General features: G+C 39.6%; 1 protein-coding gene across 13 annotated transcripts; it reads right to left on the bottom strand.

Annotated features, from left to right (window-relative positions):
• Positions 1–1,332: 1,332 nt before the first annotated feature.
• picalmb (phosphatidylinositol binding clathrin assembly protein b) lies at positions 1,333–23,685 on the bottom strand. Of its 13 annotated transcripts, none has more exons than XM_030392700.1 (24): positions 22,801–23,685; positions 15,726–15,868; positions 15,539–15,614; positions 15,325–15,427; positions 14,096–14,189; positions 13,786–13,897; positions 13,588–13,694; positions 12,206–12,247; positions 11,696–11,707; positions 11,044–11,129; positions 9,980–10,103; positions 9,751–9,884; positions 9,494–9,594; positions 9,171–9,323; positions 8,689–8,772; positions 7,427–7,519; positions 7,156–7,266; positions 5,884–6,000; positions 5,730–5,760; positions 5,524–5,623; positions 5,284–5,343; positions 4,485–4,637; positions 4,015–4,120; positions 1,333–2,882 (listed from the first exon to the last, which is right to left on the bottom strand). In XM_030392700.1, exons 1-23 carry the CDS (start codon positions 22,928–22,930, stop codon positions 4,028–4,030), a joined length of 2,259 nt encoding a protein of 752 aa, XP_030248560.1. In that variant the 5' UTR covers positions 22,931–23,685; the 3' UTR covers positions 1,333–2,882; positions 4,015–4,027. The 13 variants fall into 13 exon arrangements, with proteins under 13 accessions (XP_030248560.1, XP_030248570.1, XP_030248593.1 ...); XM_030392710.1 differs by having other exon boundaries at positions 9,751–9,878; positions 22,801–23,684; XM_030392733.1 differs by having other exon boundaries at positions 4,533–4,637; positions 22,801–23,684.
• Between the last annotated feature and the right edge of the window lie 90 nt (positions 23,686–23,775).

Consider the following 23,775-nt stretch of genomic DNA (forward strand, 5'->3'; position numbering starts at 1 on the left):
TGTGATCCTGGTGTTATTCCATCAGGTCACCGCCGTGGTTTTAAAGGGGCACTATGTAGTTTTTGGAGAAGAAACACAAACACAGATTTTTTTTTTTTTTTTAATATGTTTACAACATTAATGAGGTAATAACACAGATTATATTATATAAATGAATAACTGAGCTGTTCTAAGAGGACAACATTGTTTGAAGCTAGAAAGGTGGCAGGGTCCGCCACACATAAACAATGTCAATCATTATGACATTGTGTTGTCTTTTAAAAGATGCATTGTGCACAAACTGGCATCCTGTTGAATTCATGTTAAAAACAAATAGGTTGCAGCATTTCACCCAAAGAACTAACTACTGCTAACTGTGGCTACCATTAGCTTGTTAGCTCAGTTAGACGTGCAGCACTACCACTACCACTAGCTTAATGCTAACTGTGATATCTCTGCAACCTGTTACATAGATGTCATAATGTCAACGATTATTTTGTCACATTCCGCTGATAATCGTAGTCATTTTTAAATGTTTTCAACTAAAATTCTTAAATATTGCACCTTTAAGGTCAGTTTGTTTATCCGGTTATGAAAACTAAGAGTTTGTTAATTTAGTTTGTTTAGGTATATTCAAATAATAATCCCTCTTCTGATTGAAATTTCTCTCTTAAAACTTTGTAAAATGAGGAATAATCTCTCTAAACTCCTACATTAAGATCAAATAGTGAATTATTATGATTTCAGCTGGTGTGCATGTGCCTAAAAGTCATGATTAAATCAACATTTCAGCTTGTGACCACTTAAAATAAGGGAATGCATATTTGATAAACCTTGAGAAAAGTCTGACAAAAGGAACCAAATTGTGTGCAAAATAAATCAATATAATAATATGATATATACAGGCAGGATTATCAAGTCAAATAAAGCAACTGCTCCTCCAGAGAGCCTCAAAACCTCCTGATTCACTATTAAATTATTGTTTTTGATGATTTGATCAATTTTAACTTTGTTTGGAGTTTTGGGTCATTTTGTACTTGAACAGGTCCCAACGCCTTAATTTAAATTATTGATATGCAGTGAAATAACTTCAGAAAAAGGTTATTTATTTATTATATTCTTCTTAATTAAAAATATAGTCCCTCTCCATTGCTGCCAGCCAGACTAAACTGAACAGATCCATTATTGCAAGAGTTGCTTGGGTGAAAGTCCTAATCTTGTCTAACCTTTGGTAACTTAGTGGCTTGAAACTGACGTCCTATGACCCTGCAGATGTATACCACTCTGTTATAACAATTTAAATTCAACATATACAACACTCATCATGAATAAATGAACACATAAACTGCACAATAGTTTGTGGAAGCTGCTCTTTATTTGTAAAAGAAAGAAAAGACTTCAGTCATTGTCTGCTACACCTTCTAATTACATAAAGAAAATATCTGCGGAGACAAACGCAGAGAATATCCTGAATCAAACTTAGGTAGAGTCAAATTTGATTGAATTGCTTTCATATTTCATACATCTTTCACTTCTGAACTCAAAGAACAGTCAGTTATTTATATACACAGAGCACCGATCAACAGTGCTCCTCCGCTCCACCCCCCTGGTCCTCTGGATCTTTTATACAATTAATTTACACATCAAATCTGTGACCCTTTATCCCCCATTAGCGTAGCGACGACTAACCAGCAAAGCAGACACACTCCGTCCTCTCGACCTGCCCCCCACCGCCCACGATTTCTCGCTGAGGAACTGCAGTGTGGAAAGATGTGTGCAACATGAAGACAACTCTTTCACATTCAGAGTAAAGGCAGCCTTGAATACGGTCAGTGAGTCAATGGCATGCCAAGCTTAAAGCAAATGGAGCCCACCACCCAGTGCGACGCTTCAGATTCTCGTGGATGAAGTGTTTTTTTCTTTGTTTTTTTTCTTATCTCTTTTTGTTCAACTAGACAGGAAACTGATCCATTGCAAAAAACCCTAGGCACAGAATCGACTATATACTGTTAACTGACTCGTACTCTAACCCCCCTGCACTTAAGTACAACAGAGATTGTGAAATCTTTCATCTAGTAGAAAATTTTCTTAACACAAAACTCGTAGAATATTTAGTGCTCTATCATTCCGCTTAATAGGTGTAATTTATATAATAGCTATTTTTTTGTATTTTTTTTTAACTCTACCTCTCGATGATAGTCTGAGATCCATGTTTTTAATGCTGAAGCACTCCCACAGGTGTTCAATGTACTGTAGATTTTACATTTTTTTCTCCCCAGTCTTAAACCAATAATCATAAATAAATACAAACAACACACAAGGAATGTCTACTGTAAACACGGTAAAAAAGACAAAAACTAAACAGGTGTAAACGCCATTAGCATCACTACTTAGTGACAGTTAAATAACTGTAGGGGATGGGTGACTCATGATCGGATCAAGAAAGGGAAGGACCGCTCTCCTTTTTTTCTCCTCCTTCCGCCCCCTCCCCGCTGAACATCGAGCCGTTTTATATCCAACCACAGTAAGTCCAAATACATAACATCAAAGTTTCTCAGCACCCAGAACTATCTTTACAGATTACACTGTAAAATGGATAAGGAATCCTCTTTAAGGGGGGGTTTTAGACAGCAGCATCACTCGACGTCTTGGACAAGTTACAGAATAATGGGTGTGAGCTATCGCCAAACGTCATTTGGACACTGTTACCATGGTTTCTGACAGTCGCTGCACCATTGTGTTCTTGACATGTCTGTATTTGGGGGGGGGGGGGGGGGGGGGGGGGGGGGGAGGTGTGTGTGAGAATGTTTCTCTGAAGAGTTAGACTGCAACGAGGACAAAGCTTTGCTGCTAAGTGCTTCGTCTTCCGAGAGACACTTTTCTTCAAATTACATGAACTGCATCTGCAAGAAAGGCAACAGACGATGTTAGTGACAGGCAATATATGTAATGAATAAGTCAAATGACTGTTTGCTAAACCTTTCCCCAGAACAGCACTGTCCAATTATCCCCTTAGCAACCTTAACTAGGCACGGCGGGCCTGTCAAGCTTTGAATTAATGTTGAAGTGGTGCTTAGGAGGGATTTATAAGAGTTATACTCAGCAGACTGTGTTATTTTTAGTCTTTCAAAACATAAAACTCAAGTGTAAGTACTTCATTAAACAGTATGTTATGCAGTTAGCTTCTCCGGCTAGCTAGCTTACCCACAAAAGTAGCGACTTTTAAGGCCAAGGAGCACATCATTAACTGACTTCATTATACTTTAGTGGGTTAGAGGGATTAAAGGGGAGAAAGCCACTTCACAGGTCTATTAATTCTGTAATATTACATTTTTCCCTGTATAAGAAAAGCAGTCTTGAATGCTAACTGAATTTAGCATTCAAGCCTGTTCACAAACCTCACATAATATTAAATTTTTCCCATTGTGTATAAGGCAGTTCTGGATACTAACAGAACTAGCTATCGTTAGCTGCACCGTCATGCTCTTTTCCTATTTGATTTGTGAAAGTTATCACTGATCAGCCTGATTTCATTGACTGATAAATTGGGTGAGTTTTCATTTCAGCTGGTAAATTTGACAGAGGACTACTTCCAACTAAATCTAGTTTATCTTAGTCTCATTGTTTTAAAAATAACTGAACGTTATTATTTTAAACTGCGAGAATTGAGAATGGAAAGCCTGACAAACATAGCAAGAGCAACTTAGGCGCAAAGAGCTTAGCTTACAGTCAGTCAGTTGAAGTCATCAATGAATACAAGATTCAGAGAAAACAGGTTTGAGCAAAATGTGAGGATGGTGGAAGAACAAAGGGTCAGAATGAATCTGGCAATGTTACAGACGCCATAAATCCATCAAAACAAGCGAGAAATCCAAGCAACAGAAGTCATGATACAACAGAATAACTTGGAATTATAAATGTTGCATCAGATCAGATGAATACATCAAGAATGTAAAGATATTAAAAAATAAAAGGGTCTTAGCACTGGGCATGCGACGCATGCAGGTGCACCCGCAAGCAAAGAGCATGCTGTACCTAAAGAGATGCTCTACAAGAAATCCTTGAGAGAGAGGTGTGCAAACGGGTCCTGTCCAGGGGCTCGGAGAGGACTCTGGCTGGAAGGACTAGAGGCTGCGGAGGGCTATTTCAGGAAGAAATACAGGAAGTAGGAGGACCAGAGGAGAATTCAGATAGTCAGTACAGAGACTGAAGGAGGGATGAGATTAGTCTGGGGAAGCTGTGATGTATGACAGAAGGGTTAATAAAAAAGGAGTCATCGGGGGAAAAACAGGGAGTCAAAACGAGGGAGATGATTCACAGTTTTTTTTTTTTTTTGGTCCCTTTCAGCTCAGCAGAGTGAATGGGTCCATTGTTAAAACTGTCATCATCTTCAGCAGTATTCACACTGACAACAGAGCTTACACAGTGACTAATTACAGGACACGTCACAGCACAATGGATACACCTATTTACTCAACCTGATAACTGTGCAAATAGATACTGACTTCATTGTGCATCAGCGTGGAGGAGCAGTCGGACTGTGGAGCACCCACCTGAGCACTAGACACAGAGCCGAAGGGGTTGGGTGGCCTCATCACAGGCTGCGAGTACATCATGGTGGGTGGATTCATCATCCCCATAGAGCCCATTTGTGGAGGCTGTACAGAGATGACAGAAGGCACGTCAGTAACAGCGCATTTCAATGGTTTCATTTACAAATTTAAAGCAACTCTGTGTAGAATTTATATATCAATGAGGGCTGAAACTGACAGTTATTTTCATTACGCTAATCTACTGATTAATTTTATGTCAGAGCCCATGATAATGTATTCAAATGCATATCAAGTGTATTTTAATAAACAAAGAAGAAAAACAGTCACATGTGAGAAGCTGGAAGAAGTTAAATTTGAGAAAATGTAGAACAAGTTAATTTCATTTCCAAATAAAAGCAATGATTAATAAAGACAACCATGTGCCGTTCCAGTAAAAAATAAACATTCATAAGCTGCTCGGTGTGCTATATATGAAAGCTAAAGCTACTGAGAATTCTCCACCATTCATTTTATTTTGTAAACAGAACAAAAGCCAAAGAACGGCTCACTTGACCCAGTTCAAGTGCATTTAATTAATTCTCTAAATAATAAGCAGCAGGTGAAAAACAAGCGGATTCACCCAACGTGAACTATTTCAACAACCTTCAGGATGTAATATGAGATATGTTTTTTCACTTCAAAGGACTGGACAGCAGCTAGAGACTGTTCTTACACGCTACAACATCTACTGTATATTTGCAGCTGTACTGACCATGCTGTATCCCATCATGCCTGTGGGTGTGGTGGCAGGGAAGGCCATGATTGACGGTGGCTGAAGAGACACAAACAGGCCAGTGAGCACCATAACACTGCAACTTCCTCATTAAAAGTCAGTAAAATTTGACAGGATGCAGAAATCACGAGCACCACAGTGAAAGTGTGTGTGTGTGTGTGTGTGTGTGTGTGTGTGTGTGTGTGTGTGTGTGTGTGTGTGTGTGTGTGTGTGTGTCACCATTGAGACGGGGTTCCAGGTCGTGGACGGCGCCGCTTTGGGCTGCCAGTTGGTGCCGCCGGTCATCCTCTTCTCCCCCGGCTGGCTCCAGTGGATGTCACTGCAGATTAAGACACTTGATGTTAGCACCAGCTTGTAACTGCCCTGAGAGCACAAAGCTGCCGCTGTTCTTTCTCCACAGCGTACGGCGCTCAGTCGTCACTTACTTCTTCATCGTGCCGTTCCCGATGCCGAGGTCTGAAAAAGAAAAGAGTTCATTGGGCAAGTGTAAGATGTGTGTCTGCAAATATTTTGTCAGTTTGTGCCTTAATCAGCATGAGCTTTAATTAGTGCAGCTGAAAAGCAAAGCGTCACACTCACTGCCGACGAGGTTGGCCAGGGAGGAGTCAAGGTCATCTGACACCAGCTTCTCTGGCTGCAGACCCGACGCCTGGTTGGAGCCGGCGAGAGTCGGTTTCAGGATGCCACTAGCGATATCTGACAAGACATACAGAGAATAAACATGTATATAAATTCCCTGTAGTTTCAACAACAATGAAAATAACTGCAGCAGAGTTTAATATGTTGTATTTTTTACACATATTAAAATGTTGTCAACCGTTATGAACCACATTAAACCATAACAGTTTCTTTAATCATTATTTGTCAGGCTTTTATTAAATAGCTGCCTGTAAGGTGAGAGATGACAGGAAATTAAACATCTCCAGCCGTGTCTGAACATAGCCAGCTCCCCTAAAATCGTATGGAGATCAGTCCTTAGTCTTCTGTTGTACAGGAGCTGTTAACATGAATACACCAATACAACACTGCAAAATCATCAGTCTTAAGATGATCTTTTGTCTCATATTTACAGTAAATGTTCAAATCAGTCAGTGCAGCCAGAAGTGTTTTCTTTAAAAAAATTTAAAATGTTGTGTTTTTACGTCTAACACAAAAAATTCTGCCTGGTTTTATGTTATTGGGAGAGAAAATTTAGCTCCAAATGCAAGATGGAGGCAGACATTTACAAGAAATATGCTTTTTTTGTATTGGAAAAGTAAGCGCTTAGCATTTATTCCATTATTTATTTTTTAAGAAATGAGACGTAAGCATATTTGATTCAATCAACTTTTTTCTGCAAATGTAACATAACGTAAGGTCCAGTGTGTTTCAGGGATGATCAAAGACAAGAACGTCGTGACATTCTGCACTTCTGGGCAGCAGGAGTGGTAAAAATAGTACAGATAAGACATCAGTGTGTTCTTTAACCAGTGACTTGTAAGAGTGCTGCAGGTGCTTGTGCTGAACGTGACGTCAGGACGAGACACAGTGTGAGTCTAATATCACGATTTCCCTCTTAGTTGACAATGTGAGTCATCTGGGTTTCTTTCCAAAAAAATGATGTAATGGGTTTAAAAATAAATGCTCCCTGCTGTATGGACACTGCCTTCCTCCTTTTCTTTAAAGCTTTGAAGTTTGACCTTTTAGTGCACGATTCCTGTTCTCAGCCGAGTAATTTAGTTTCAGTGCCAAACATGGATGAGGGCTTCATGCAAGACTGGACTCTGATTCGCTATCTGCACACTACATTTAAGCACCTCTACCTCGCTCAAACACAGAAAATGTACACTTTTATGTAAATGAAATCCTCACCTTCAGAGTTGAGACTGTTGCTGCCTGCGGCCTTGGCTCCAAAGACTGACTCAAAGTCTACTTGGAGTCCTCCTGCTGACTGCTGCGGAGGAGCCTGTGGCGTCGAGTAGCCTTCATAAGGGATGAGAGAGAAGACAGCTGCAGTCACAGAGATACATGAGGAGAAATTAATCTGAAAACTGACCACTGCTTGGACTTTTGGTTTCTGCACTGCTGCGGGTAAGTGCAGTGTCCATAGATCAATCACTAAAGAGAGCCTTCAGTACTCTACCTCTGAATAGACCTGCTATAGTAGAGGGCTCATTGGGGAAAGGAGCCTGGTGTGGGAGATGCTGGGCAATGGATACTGGACCACAGAAGGAGTCTGACAGGCCACAGGAAGCAGGAAGACAAAGAAGAGAGAGAGAAAGAGAAAGGAAGAGCAAAAGGAAAAAGGCATTTCAAGGCCAGGCCAGAGAGACAGGTGGGAAATGACAGCAATACAGGTATGAACAAGACAGATAACATGTCCAGCAAGTTATTAAAATCTGGGTGTTTTACGTATAAATTCATGTTGGAGAAAAAAATAGTGCAGAACAGTATCATAGCAACAAGAGGGGAGAGATTTAAAGAATAGTTTTGACTTTTTTGGGAAATATTTGATTTCTTGCTGAGAGGCAGATCAGAAGATTGATACAACTCTCAGGCAGTGATGGAATGTAACTAAATACATTTACTCAAGTACTGTACTTCAGAGCAATTTTAGGTATGTCAACTTTCTTTGAGTATGTCCATTTTCTGCTACTTTATACTTCCATTTCACCACATTCTGGAGACAAATATTCAACTTTTTACACGCTACATTTATTATAATAATATAATTAGTGATCATGGACAGCTCAAATTCAACTTACACCACCCTCACTTTCCAGAGGGAAAAACCTGATCATTTATATTTTGATGTGATCAACATGTAACATTTCTCACAGTCAAACTTTCTGGTATTGCTAAAGAAAAAAAAATATTGCTTGATACCTGGAACAATCTTAATATCTTAATCTTTTATGTGATGAAAACACTGATTATTGCTCCAGTAAACACGATAAACCTCAGATATAACTTAGAGCCCTTTGGCTCAGCTATTAGCCAGAAAGCTAACATTATGCTAGCAAGAATTCAAAGTCAGTAACATTGCGTACAGTCTGCAAACAGTTAATATAAGTTATTCATGATTTTGGGCATTTTCATGGCCTTAATTTTGAGCAGAAAGACAGAAGACATGCAGCAAAGTGATACAAGTCAGATTTGAATTTGCCGCAGCAAAGACACAGCCTCTGTAAATGGAGTGTTATCAATCTTTAGATTTATTTCTAGGTCTGAAAGCAAATAAATGTGATTCCCAAAATGTCAAACCTTTCCCTTTATATGAGTTTATGTCCACATTTCTACTATAAATATCAAAATAAGAGCCCTGGGGGAGGGGACTATTGCATAGGATCCTATGTTTGCCAGGGCTCAGGAAACATAGGCGGAGATGGTGAGCCATCATAGTACCTGAGACGGAGTGTTCTATCCGCACTGTGCGTTTGTAATTGGTTGAAACGGATGAGTTTGTGTCAATAAAGGGATTGTAACGATCTGGAGAATTAAAAAATAGTGTTGGTAAAAGAAGAACAGGTTTCAACTTACAGCTCTACGGCATGTTTCTATTACAAAAACCAAACTTTCATTAAAAGAGAGGATGAGAGGTAACTGTGAAGCAGAATGGGTGTATGGGCTCTAAAGTGGGACATGGAGGGTCCTGGTTGATACATAGGAGGAGCTGAGAGGTGCTGTCACTACAAAATAACAGAATTTGAGTTTGGTATGAACTGCAATGAGGTGTATTGAACAGAAAGAGAGAAGCAGATAATTTAGACATTTGAACAATTCAACATTCAAATTACAGTAAACATGCAAACTAGTCATGCCTCTAAGTGACTACAGAGAAATGAACAAGATCGACGAGACTGAGGAGAAACAAAATGAGTCGTTACCACCAAACATTTCATGACCAGATGTCCTAGAGGGAAAGCTAACACCGTCTGAAGACACGACAGGTAAGTGAGTGGCATCGACAACGAGTTTTGAGAGGAAAGGGTTAAGGTTTGGCATGGAATCATCTCCAGCTTCAGCAGAGGTGAAAGGATCTATGCAGGCAGAGGATAGAGAAGACAGAGAAACAGAAAAGAGTGGAGAGGAAGAGGTGGGCATCAGAGTCAGACAACAACCAGAGAAGGAGAGCATGCAGAACAGGTCACCAAAGTCCAGAGAACACAGATGTTGGTTGACGGTGTTGGAGGAGCCGGCGGCTCTTTACCTGCCCACGCTGTTGCCACTGGAAGCCCTGTGGAGCCTGGCTGCATGGAGGGCTGGAAAGTTGACTGCAGGTCGAAAAGGTCACTCTCCATCTTTACCGCACTGAAGATGAAAAAAATACATGAGGTGTTTTTACCCCGATACAGGTACCCCTTTTTTGGTGCACAACAAAGAAAAACAAACCCAAAATACCGTCCCTGTCCAATGTTTGATTGAAAAGCTATGAAATGGGGGATATACTGTAGATCTGAGTAGTACCCATTAGAGCAGCTGGGTGTGGAGAAGAGGTCAATGGCTGGTGCTGTGCTGATAGTGCCCCCGGTGGTGGAGATCGGCGATGTATCAGTGGTAGAGAAGGAGGGCCTCTTTGACAGCTCTTTGAGCCGCTGCTCCTGGGTGAAGGGGGAAGTTAAATTCAAACAAACAGCCACCATAGATGCTGTGAACATGTTTGATCAATGGGTTATTTTATGAAACAAAAACAAACCTTCAGAGCTTTGAGTCGAGCCTGTTCCTCTTCTAGAGCAGCCTGCTTCTCCCGCTCGTCCACTTTAGTGAAGGACATCCCCGTGCTGGCCAGAGATGACACTGCATTTGACAGAGTGCTGGCCCTGCAGGGGAGACACAAAATCACAGGAGAATGATTCATTTCGTATCCATTTTATTTCAAGATGTTTTACTGTTGATAAACGTTGGTATTATGTGTAATTTTAGATGAGGCTATAGTAAACCACACAGCACTTTGTATAAAGCAGCCAAAAAACACACAAAAATACAACAACTTTTTATATATGTTCCAAAGCAGTTTCTTAGAGCTGTGGGCTAAGAGCACAGACACAAAACCATACTGATGTAGATCCTTCAAATTTTTTAAAAACTTGAACAAATCAAGTGTACAGCAATATAAACTACTAGTAGGGATGTACATACCCAAAAATTCACAGTATGATACAATCACAATACATAGTCCGCGTTACAGTATTTATCACAATATCAAAAAATGACTCAAACAATGTCCTTTAATAATAAATGTGATGTGTACAGCATCTATTATTCATATACAATTGTTTTTTACTTGATGTACTTCTGCTTTTACTTCTTGAGCAAAATAAAATTAGCTTGACAGGGCCTACGCATGTGAAAAGAGTAGCCACTGGACTATGTACAATTACAAAACAATACAGCAGCCATCCCTCCCTCTGGTGGTCCAGCAGACGAGAAAGGCCACAGAAATCTGTCAGTGTAACTGACACGTTATCATTTCCTAACTTTATGTTCAGTGTTTGACGTGAGGTAATGGCATTGTGTTTGGGAAACACACTACCTGGATATTGGACTGACATCACTAATCAATATATTCCACCATTCAAAATGATCCATTATCATTATGGGGTGCTGCACCTTATCATGATTTTAAATCAGATCGGTCCCAACTCAAATTTGTGCTGTCTCATTATCAGCTTGTCAGCCATCTGCACAGTCTGTTGAATTGCATCATTCAAGGAAAAAGATGAGCGGAAATCAGAAATTGTGACGGGTGGGCTAACGTACCTGCTGGCTGCAGTGGAGTCTTTGACCTTCTTGCCCTCTAAAGAGGCCAAATGCTGCTCCAGAGCTTCAAGAAGGCTACTGGGAGCCTGTTGTGACAGAAAAAGCACAGTCAGCAAGTTCCTGAGAGGCAGAAAATGTGGTTTGTATGGACATCAAGACCATAAACGCTAGTGGTGGGCAACCAAGATAGATAGAGCAGAAAACACCATGAAATAGCCCGTACCATTTTAACCAAGGTGTAGACAGCAAATTGATGTCTTTTGATCAGGAGGTTAAAGAGAAAACTATCACACGTATTGGTTACCCACCACTGATCAATGACTGCATTCCAGCCGAAAAGCTACTTTGGATGAGAGTAACATCTGTGTGGGATGACGTACTGCACCACGGCACCTTCAACAACTTGCTGGATGTTGTTGAACTGGCCGTGTCTAAGCACAACGGGGCAGCCATTTTACAGTCGATGAGCTACACTGGTTCACACCTCAATTACCAAAGTGACCAAAGTGAACAGAATTTACCACAGCGAGCGTTTTTTCCTTCAACTGTTTTTCACCACGATGTAGGAGACAGAGTCAGAGCAGAAGCATGCAAAAAGACAACACTGAAGCAAGTCACGGACATAGAAGAAGAGTGAAATGATAGTACTTACACAAACTGTGAACTGAAGTGGAAAGATAAGGGGAAAATACAGAATATAAAGGTGGTGACAGTCAGAGGGGAATGCATGTTAGCTGCAGTTCTCCAGGGGGTAAAAAATGTATGTAAAACTGGTCCCCACAGCACAACAGTATGTGCCGTTTTTAAATCAGGAAATATCTAACTGTCACTGTTTACTGAGTTTACTTTACAACACCTTTATTTACTGTAGAAAGAAGGAGAAGAAGTCGGAAAAGGTGGAGAAGAAGAAGAATAAGAAGAAGAGGAGGAAGAAGAAGGACAGGAAACAGGAGAAGAAGACAACCTCATCCGGCAAACATGCGCTTGAGAAGGAAATCATGCGAAGTGTTTTATTTCTAAGAATATTTGTGTGGGTTGGACTGTACTGTAGTTGGACAAAAGACAAAGCTGATGAAAAAAGAGCAGTTAGAGCTGGAAATAAGAAGTAGAAAGAAAAGAAAGACTTCTGTGCTTTCAGATTGCCTTGAAGGCCGGTGCTTACCTGTGAAAGGTCTGGAATGTCTCCTCGATCAATGCCCACCTGCTGTTAAAACCAGAGAGAAAACCAGGTTACAATCGAGTCTTTTTACAGCATCACCGAAAAATGGCATTCATGACGGAGCAGTGAGACAAATATCGATCTGAGAACATACAAATAAAGATATTTTTATTAAATCCTGCAGGCACTCTAACCAAATTCTCTTTCCATTTTGACTTACGAGAGTCCAACTTCTCGACTCCTCGTGGTGGTGTGGATCAAATTAATGAGGGTAGGGATGCAAATTTTAAGCTATTTCTTTAATTGATAATTGAAAATATCCTGGACGTTTTTCCATTAGAAAACTGTTTTTAAAGTGAAACTCTCGACAAAAAGCAACCTAGGCTTTATTTCTGATTGTATATGAGTCAAACCTTCATGTAAAAGCTGAAACAAAGTAGTTGTTATCACTTTTATCTTTTTTAATCATCACTGCAGATCAGAAAACTGCCATGCGAAATATTTTTGAAATGGTCATTTGTGATAGTTTCGGAAGATGGTGAGGGAAAAAACATCTATTTCGGTGAAGGTTAAGAGGACTTTTCACACTAAGAATGCTCCAGGATGTGTTTCCTTGTTTATTCTAATTTACTATTTTGATAAAAAATAAACTGAACTGTCTACTTACCTATTCAACAAAATCCAACACTTATGGAGGCTACTACATGGCTAACGTTTAGTATCAGTTTGTATAGAAGGTCTCTTTCATTTCAAATTAAAAACTACTTTTTTTTATTAAAGACATTTTCTCAAACCAGTATTTTGTCATCCTTTCTGATATATTTGTACCCATCTCCGATCATCAATTAATACATTTTTAATCTTTAAATTCTTGAATCTCATGATTCATCGATAAATCATTAGCATCTGTTCTACTTTCTGGCGGTCCGGCTATTTGCCAGTTTTTGGCTATTGTACACTAGAATGATAGTACACATGGACTAGTTGTGTTCAGTGTGTATGTTAAAGAGGCATTAAGCTGAGAGTCTCAGTAATGACATGGCAACAGAAATGATTTTTTGTCACTGTTCAGTCTGAAACTGAATAAATACCACACGTATCAACACAGAACTGATTGGCTCAACCTAGCTGTAACTAAGATATCTGCTGAAAAAGGGTCATCACATAATGTTTCCATCGACATATTTAGCTACTGTGCCTGTCGTTTTCTTGGTGATGCCCTCAGTGTGCCTTCATGCTGATTTGGTCACATTCTTAATGTCTAGTTGACCAATCACAGTTCTTGGTCTGAACTACATCTGGGGATACATTTGTCTTCTTCAGTACGGACACACAACACTACAGTAATTATAAGAGCAGGTGTTTCTGTGAGAAGTGTAACATACCTCTGCTACTTTGAGGAACTCTGATATCCGAGTCATTCGGGTGAGAAACTTCTTGTAAATATCCAAACCTTCTTTACACTGAGTCTTCTTCATGTCAAAGTATTTCTCTGTTTGGTAAAACAAAAAACAAACAAACGAATGATCAACCACACAGTGAACCAAAGACAGAGAGAAAGCTCGAAGTGGAAGCTGTCTTACCAAGCAGGTTGATAATGCCTTCATTATAAGCAGCAAAGAGCCTGATGGAGTCTTTGAAGAGGAGCATGAAGGCTGCATTGATGACTCCATTAGTCAACTCATTGGCATTGACCTGGAGGAAAGCAACAAGCCAGCACATTTATCTTACAGCTTCTTCACAGTTGACATAGAAAAACCACACCTGCGTATGTGAACTAAGATAATGCAGCTCCACTTTGTTTGCAGTAGCCTCGGCAGCAATCTGCACACTCCAGATGAGCTTTTTACTCCGCGAGCTGCAGAGCTGCGGGAGGCTTCACCTCAAACTCACATTGAAATCGAGGAGGGCGTCCATCTGGTTCTGAATAATGGGGATCGTCTTGAGCAGCTTCTCTGTATTCATGGTCCTCATTACGCCATCCACTCTGTGCGGACACATGCAGCGTCAGAGCAGGGGAGGGCAGCGAGGAGAGAGGGGAGAGATAGATGAGCAAAGCGGTGAAGCCCCTAAAACATCACAACAGACTCTCTCTCTTTTTTTTTTACACAGATTGAAGGGCTGCAGCTAACAATTATTTTCATTAGCGATCAAACAGACGAGCTTCTTGATTAATCGTTTAGATTGTAAAATGTGAGAAAACAGTGAAAGATGGTGGCTATAATTCCTCACAGCCCAGAGTGATGTTTTCAGATGTAAACTTATAAATCAAACCAAACAAAGACATTCAGTTATTCAGTTATTGTATTAGTTCGTATGTTTAAAAGATAAGTCAATGAAGATCTTTCTCCTCTGATTACAATTTCTACCCCAAAACTGCAAAGTGCTCCTTTAACTTTTCAATAGACACATTGTTGTGGCTGTAATTGATTAATTTCCTTTTGTAAATTGAATCTAAAATTACTAAAATTTCATTCTGACATTTGAAATAACAGGTTTGGAACATTTGCACTTATTCTGCAAGGGGATATTATTTTAAATAGGACACAACTAGGGCTAAAAAATAGACCAAAAGAAATCCACAGTCCAGCAGCATTTAAAAAAAATAAACAAATCGTCCAAGAGAGACAGGGAAGGTCTAATTTTTCATGTAACTAACATATCCGCTCACATACGGCCAATAAAGAAGTGATTCACACATGAAAATGTATATGTTTTTTTAATTATAAGTTTGGGATTTAATAATTACATTATAGTATTTCGAAAACAATGTCCATTTTGCTTTAAAAGTTACATAACTAAACTGTCAACACTTAATGACAGCAGTTATAAACATTCATTGTAACTTCTTCATGTTCATCACGTGTCGTGTTAGTCGTTTCCACAAACTTATTTATCGAGGGAAAATGAAAACATTTCTTGTTTTCGCTCTGTTGATTATTTCAGCATAAACTGTGATCGGTATAATTATAAATTTCCAACACGTGTCCGACAAAACCATTAGCTAAAAAATTGTATATAAATACACAAAGATATTTATCAAGAATGGTTCTGACTGTTTGTCACAGACCTGAACATAAGACAGAAAGTTATTTACATATACAGTTCCAATATTTTCTTACCCGCGTTTAACTTTTGTGAAGTCAAAGGCCACCTGTCTGTATGAAACAGCTTTCTCATTCAGGTATCGACTATACCTCCTGATAAACGTGGACATGTCATAACCTGGAACAAAGAAAAGCGATATTGTTTAAAAAAAACAATAACTTCTTATTTGAATAGTCCATAAATTCAGACTTAAAAAATTAACCTGAATAATTATAATCAATTCGCTACCTTGTAAACCACTTTTGTCCAAAAAATTACTGAGGTTGAATAGTGTATTCCTTGAAGCCAGGTACTGGACGAAACGCTGCAAGAGGAGGAAGACGGTTAAACTCAACATCACCACACTATCAATTATTAACACATTAATGCTCAAATAATTTGTAGTGAGGTTATAAATCTTTTTTTGGCGTCTCACCTCATTGCCGTAGACCATGAGGTGGTGTGTGGTGATGAGTGACTTAAACACGACCACCCAGCTGGTGTTGGTGGTCCTCTCAAACAACGAGTCAGCCAGCTGGGGAATGTTCACGTTCATCTCGTTGGTGCAGTGGATCAAATCTGAAACACAAAGACAAAATACATGTAAGCTCACAAGGTTCAGCTGATCATTGCACAGCAGCACATCAGTAATAATGGATACAAATATTATTATTGTAATGTGTGGTTGCAAAACAAGCTGATCAACATAAAATATGTGAAACTTTTCTCCTCCAATATACCATGTTTCATTTCTCAAACATTTTACAAACACACATGCAGGGATGCTGCTAGAGGAATGCAAGATAACAAAATTATCTTTTTGGGATAATAATAGAAACAATTTGTCAATTCATTAATTATGTACAGTTTCCAGCCTCTCTTATATCAGTATTTACAGGATTTCATTGCCCTCTATTATAAATAGACCCATTATCAGTCTGGCCAGTATTCAACATTTTTCTGATTATAAAGAACAATGTTTATTGCTGTGAGAGTGCAGATAAAAGTGTATTTATAAAAACTCTACTCTGATGCTAAATAATAGAGTATGAATAATCTGAATATGCAAAACACTTATAATTCAATCAACCCTGAATACATACAATGTAAACTGAATATCTTATGGTTTGTGAACTTGAATGAACAAAACAAACTACTTGAAGATATCAAATTGGGCTCTGAGATATTATGATTATGACGTTTTTATAAACATGAATTATCAAATGAACAAAAAAGAAAACAATCAGCTGATTAATCCAAAATGAAAATATGCTTATTTGCAGCCGTAAATACAGATGTTATCCAGCTACTGGTCACAATGTTATGTTAAACTGTAGCTTCAATGCCTCATTTTCTTGTTCTTCAAGGTGAGACTGAAGTTAGATTCTATGACATTAAATCACCCACATAGTTAAGATCAAATATTGTATATGAAACAAAATCTCATTACGTAATGATACTGAGTTGCTGAGTCATAGTTACTTTGATATTAAATATCACAACGTTGTTTGTGTGGTGCCCTGTAATCTGACCTGAAGGTTTCAGTGTCAGTGTGACTGTTCTGGTTTCTGAAGATAGATGCTGATTTATCTAATGTGCAACTGTATTCAGAAAGCAGTTTTTATCTGTAAAAGACACATTCACAAGCTTCATCTCGAGCTGGTGAACAGTCTGATCCAAAAACAGTCTCTGATGTGACTCACGCTCATGTCCTCCACAACAGGGTACATGTGAGCAGTTCTTTTAATTTGGTAACCTGTGAGCAGCTCATGTGGATATCATTTAAAAAGTAGTTTGGTCGAGACAAAACTGAAAATGTTGAATGGAAAATGTATAAAATGTCAAAAATGGTTCTCCAAATGATTCAAAATGCAATTTCTCTCCAAAAAGAGCTGGAAACCTTCAGTGATGTTACTCTAATAGTCCAAGGCAACATAATCAGTTTAAATTAGGGCTGCAACATTTAGCTCAGACACTGAACTTTATTTGAACTATTTTGATAATCACTTGCCTATTTATTTTATTTTAACATCTGCTGCTTACAGCCTCTTAAATATGAGGAATTGCTGCTCCTATCTATCTATTTCAAACCATTTTAAACAACCTATCTTCACATTTTGGACTTTTAGTATAAAAAAAAAAAAGTATTAACCTCTCAAATTCTATTAACATCAAAAATGGTTCCATTCCATAACATTTAAAATCCCAAAGGTCCCAAAAAGGAGGAAATCATGTTGAAGTTTGGGGGAACTAAAAACGAAACACACAACAGTGCTTAAGCGGTTAAAAAAACATTTCATCTTTCCATTTTTTGGTCTATAATCCTGTCAGAGCAGCCTTAAAACTCAAATTAAATTTAGTCTAAATAAATATAAAAGTAAGTTGTTAAAAACTCAACATGTGAAATAAGTATGCATGGCTCTAGCCTGGTTTCACCCTGGTTGCACTGGTACGACTAGTGTAACTTTCTTGTTAAGGTGCACCAGCACAAACTTTAATTTAGTTTTTAAATTTTGAATTTAAATCAAAAAGGTCAAAAACCTATTTTTTTTTTCTTTAATCAGACCTCCTGAGTTTCATGCAACAAATTAAAATGTTTTATTTCCCTTGACAGATTTTGGGGCACATTTGCAGCCAAAACAGTTGCACCCTGGAGCCTCGGTAAGTATTAAAGGTAAAATATTAACTCTTCACGTCATTATACTTCACCCCTATTTGCAAAACTATGACAGCAGACTTGACCTCATTTCTATTCAAAATACTCAACAATATACTTGACTAAAATGGGGCAACACTGTTAAATGTGGGTGTGTTCTACATAACATTTGCATAATAAAACTGCAAATCACCTTCCTGTAATGTCAATGCAATCAGAGATCACTGCAGCAGCAGCTGAAACGGATATTGATATTTTAATTGTTCCACAGAACATCCTTAAACAGACCGATGTGGAGTGCAGGGCATTAAAACAGTAACCATACATGTCCCACTTCCTCTGCTCATATGTTCACCCATGTGCTGGTTGAATGATGTTAGTCAAAGCAGCGCTAACGACCCTGCCATTCACAGCACTGATCAGACTGACGGGGTAATTGGGCCTCCCTTTCTGTCCTATATTTGACTTTTCAAAAGGCGGGGGAATTTAAGTAGGACAGGATAACCTTCCAGAGAAGAAGCAGCAGCAGCAGCAGCAGTTAGCATGGGTGGCTGAACTGCCCAGAGAAGAAGAGGATGACTGAGGAGGAGGAGGAGGAGGAGGAGGAGGAATATGGGGGAGGAGGATACATTGACAGCAGTGACATGTTACAATCAGCCTGCTAAATATTCACAGTGGCTGACATTAATGATGTCAAATTAATTCATGGGTCACAAATGCGTTCATGCAAGAGTCATGACGGATCATGGTGATGCTAAAATAAGGCTGGGTCTTATGGCGAGAGTCAATATAAGTCACAACTAATCAATTCAGGTCATCATTATATATTCATATACACATTTTCTGTAAAGCCTTTGAAATAAACATTTTTTTAAACGCAAATGAGCTTAAAAAGATTAATTAAGATATAACTTTAAGAAATAAACTACAGCTTATCATGAATACTAAAACTCATCTGTGTTGATTTTGGCGGCCCCCGTGGACAACAGCAGCAGTGTTTCTACTGCTTCCTGTTTTAAAACCCTGGATCTGGCTAGCAGGTGCATTAGTTTTGGAATCAGGTAAAAGAACGAAGCAACACAGCTGTGTGCAGGATATATGACAATGAGGGCATGCATCTATTTGTGGCTATGTAAGACCAATTATCTGGCCCATATTCAGCATTTTTCAGATTATCTGTATCTGTGTTTTTTCTGTCAGATTGCTGGTAAAATAAAGTAATTAAAAAATGTGCTGCTTTGGCTCTGATGCAGTATCCTCTGTTGTGGGTGGGGCGGTGTATATTACAGACCTGTCGCAGGGATCAGGGACAATTCAGGATCAGTTTTGAATCCTTTCAAAACCTGCAATTCTCTTCATCTGTTTAATAACTACTCCTTGTACTACATTTAAAGTTAATATACCGTTTTATAATACTATCATTCTAATTTTGATGTGTCTGTAGCATTGACTACCAAACAAAAGCATGAATCGTGTTTCCTTAAAGGTTTCTTGACACAAGAGTTCATGACACTATTCCACCATCAACAGGTGGAGGTAGGAAGACCACAAGCTAGTAAACATGGATGTAAACAATGCAGGATTAAAATTACGTAAAAAAAAAAAAAAAAAGTGTTAAATTAGGGCAGGAAATTCTGATTTGTGAACACAAATTTGTTGGGAGCTTGAGGATGCAGAATTCATTTGATGAGAAACACTGAATGTAAACTTAAATTTATTTGTTCACAAGAAAACTTCAGATGGCAGCTTTAACCTATCAGATTAATGCATTTCAATCAACATTTTGACAATTTTAGAGCATCTGTCAATCATCTAATCTATTTTTCCATGCATTTTTGTTGCATTTCTTTGTTTTAGTAAACAACACAGTAAACTCTCAACAAGCACTTTGAGGACAACAGCTGTGGACATTAGTGGACATCTCTGTCAATTTATAAAACCAAATGATTAATCAGTTGACAGAGAATGTGGTCATGTACTCAGCAGCATTAGCGGCCAACCTCCATTTGACCTAAGGCGAACACATGATAACAGTGCCCAGCTCTTACCATGCATGAGGCTTTGAATCAAACTTTCATACTCTTTTGGCACTGGACAGAAATATGTCTGATGCAGTGAGTAGTTCCAAGTACAGCCTGATCGATACAGGTTTTTGAGACCAGTACTGATGTTTGACACGTGTATATTGGTTAAAATTCATTGTACTGATTAACATCAGAGAAGTTTGGCTTCTTTTGATTAACAAAAAAAGCATTTAGACATATCCAGCCATAACTGTACATTCCTTAATTTCCAACACTGTCTCTAAACTAAGAAAAGGTTGAACATAAAATGGGTTAAAATGGTGATAAATAACACGTATGCACAGTTTTCCCGGCATTGTAAGTGTAACTGTGCTGGGCACCATACAAGTCGAATTAATGTAAAATCAATGTGGAAAGCATCAAAACGAACTAAAGGACTTAATCCCAGATCTAATGGTGTAATTAGTCCCCAGTGGATTTATTTGGCAAGTTATGTTATTAAGTCTCTTGGTTTTTGTTGATTTAGTATGTGCTCTGGCTTTACCAACTCTTTGTGGACCTATATATATCAATAAATGTTTATTTCTTTGTGAAAAATTAAAACATTGTCTTGTGGGAGGGCTCCAAAACATGTTGGTCAAGTACATGCACCTAAGTCTTCCACAAACGTAGGGATAGCATCATTATAACATGCATATTAAGGAATAATAAACATAGCTAGTTCTATTCTGTCAGAAAACAATCTGACTTAAAGAATCAATTTAAAATGATTAAACAAAGTGCTGCTGTGCCTCATCTGGACTCCTTTACTGTATGTCTCAACACCAAGCAAGATGACACAGTGTTATTCAGCACAAATACTACATTTGAGACACGTCATTCACGATGAGCCAACAGAGCGTCACTCTGCCAACTTTCACTCATCTCACCTCAGGGGAGACAGCTGAGCCGCACAACAGGTGTGGAACCTGTGACTTAAACACCAGGCCAAAATATTCACAAAATAAGACACCGCTTGTTTTGTTCTTTTTCACTCTACAGACTGTTACCATGAGTATTGGAGTCTGAAGATACAGCACACACCTTACTCCTGGACTGTTACTGAACTCTCATGATGACGCAGAGGCTTCATAAAAAGATAAAACCACTTTCATTACTGCCATCTTGCATTTACAAGTGGAGATCGATGTGCTGAAAATCAACCACTGCTGTATCTCTGAGTACAGACAGGCAGTGACTCCTCAGTGAGTGCATCAGACTAATGATCACACAAGATTTAAGCGCTTATGCTTACATCAGGGCACGTATAGAGGAGTCTGATATCCTGAGTGAAAGGAAGGGAACTCCTTTGATAGACCTCAGCTATAAACTGAGCTGTGCCGTTAAAGGATAAGTTCACCCAAAAATAAAAATTGCCCACAGAACATTTCTGGAGCCTCTGAACAACTGAAGTAGAAGGAGATTTGTTTTAAATATAAAAAATGTTTCTTTATCCTGAAATCGTCACTATAGCTACTACGCTAAAAGCATTAGCGCGTGACCTATCTGAAGTGGGTGCTGGAGCTCAACCACACGTCAGGGGTGTAAATAACATGTTTTTGAATGAGTTTGGGATCTCATTCCTTCTTGGATAAGACTTGGATAAGGCAAGATGAGCTGTAAGAAGCCACTTCATAAGATGTTTTGGTCTTTTTTCCCCATTTTAAAACAAGTCCCCATCCACTTCAGTTGTTTAGGAGAAAGCTATGACGCTCTTTTCCTGTGAAAGGGATGGGGTTATCAAATCATTAATCAAAACATCTGAAACCAAACACAAAATGGCTCCATGCAGCTCATCCAGTATAATACCCAAAATATATTGGAAACGACGCTATTTACACTCTTTCTACAGCTGAAATCTTCACTGTACGAACTGCACCACAAGCATTAGCAAGTAATATATTTGAGGTGGGTGAAAGAGCGCAACCACACATCAAGGGTCCAAAGTACGTCTTTTCTTATCAATTTGTGATAGCAGGGCTTCCGTCTACTTGGACTACGCTGATCGAGCTGTATGGAGCCAATTTACGCTTACTTTTATGTTTTTAAAAACAAGTCCCCATCTACTTCACTTGTTCAGAAAGCTCCAGAAATGTTCTGTGGACTAAGAAACTTCATCTGTCTTTCCATCTGACAGTAACTGAACTTTTTTTTTTAACTCATCCTTTAAATCAGTGTCAGGCCTCAAACAGCAGGTGTCACGTAGCTGAAAACAGACACCTGTCCTGCTGCAGGTGCATCAAGATGGGAGCTGGACTTTGAGCATTCCTGTAAATGTTAAATCAGGGCCTGTGTGTGCAGGAGGCCCTTTAAACCTACACTGACTTATTTCGTTTCAAGGTTTTCCTCTTAGTTTCCTGTTAAACATCCATTTACCCTCATGTGTTGGCCGGCGAGCTAAACATTTAACCTATAAATGAATGAGTGATCGTGAGAAAAGACGAGAGCCAACGTTAGCTAGCAAAAAAAAAGCCAGACAGCCAGACAAGCTAGTTTCAGATGCCATTAAAAACGACAATAAAAGCGTTTTCTACACACTATCACGGCTTGTCTACGTGTTTAAAAGCGTATTAACTGTGTGTAGGAGTGTGTCAACAAGGCCTGTCCGCGACGTAAAAACAAATATAATCTCCCATGAACATGAACAAGCAGTGACTAGCATTTTAAGCTAGCACATCCTGAGGCTTTGAGGCCTAGGTGGCTCCTCCATCGCCATAACTGTTCCTCTGCGGTGATTTAACCCTGAAATACTCGTTCGGAATAACAGGCAAGTTTTAAATAAAGATACTCACAATCCAAGTGTTTCTTTTTCGGGCCCATGACTTCGTGAGTGGTGGCCTTGCATACTGTTTTCGACACGGCGGATCCCGTTACACTGTGCTGGGCTGCAGTTATCCGGTCCGTAATGCTCTGCCCCGACATCTTCGCTCATTCAACGTGACAACAACACACAAAAAAACACTCACACACTCTCACACACACACAAAAACTGGACGTTGGGTGAAGTCTAGCCTCGTCTGGGGTTTGTCTTTGTCTAAAATAAAAAAAAAAAAAGAAAGAAAGAAAAAGGAAAACCTCCACCTACGTCCGCAACCTTTTGCCGGACCCCCCCTACTAACTCTTTACCTCCCCACCTTTCCTTTCCTTCCTCGGTGGGAATGAAACGAGCAGCTAGGCTATGGCAGACTGAGACCAGAGGAGGGCGGAATAAAGAGGAGCTCAGTCCGACAACAACAACAGTCACAGATAAATGTGGAGAGTGTTTCTTCCGTGTCGGTTCGGGCTCATTCAGATGATCTCTGGGGCGCCGTGGTAGCGGGATCCGCTCGCTGACTCATCCGACCCGGGTCTCTGTCTCGCTCTCATCCCGATGTGGCACACCGGTTCCCTGCCTGCCTCCGCCGCTCCGCCAGTCGTCTCCGCTGCTGCTGCTGCTGCTGCTGCTGCTCCTCCTCCTCCGCCTCCTCCTCCTCCTCCGCCTCCTCCTCCTCCTGCCGCTGCCGCCGCTGCTCGGCTTTAAAGCGCAATGAAAGAAAAAGGGAGCACGGAGCGAGTGAGTGAGGAGAGGGTGAAATGGCGGGCCTTCACAGCTCTGAGCGCTCTCAGCACCGCCCTGCAGACCCCGGATCAGATCTAACAGCGCGGGCACGCTGTGGTGCAGGTGGACATGAGCTGACCGCAGTCCAGCTGGAGGAGGAGGAGGAGGAGGAGGAGGAGGAGGAGGAGGAGAGGAGAGGAGAGAAGAGGAGGGGATGAAGCCTGTATTG

This window comes from Sparus aurata, chromosome 2 (assembly GCF_900880675.1).
Source record: "Sparus aurata chromosome 2, fSpaAur1.1, whole genome shotgun sequence".
NCBI classification, from domain to species: domain Eukaryota; kingdom Metazoa; phylum Chordata; class Actinopteri; order Spariformes; family Sparidae; genus Sparus; species Sparus aurata.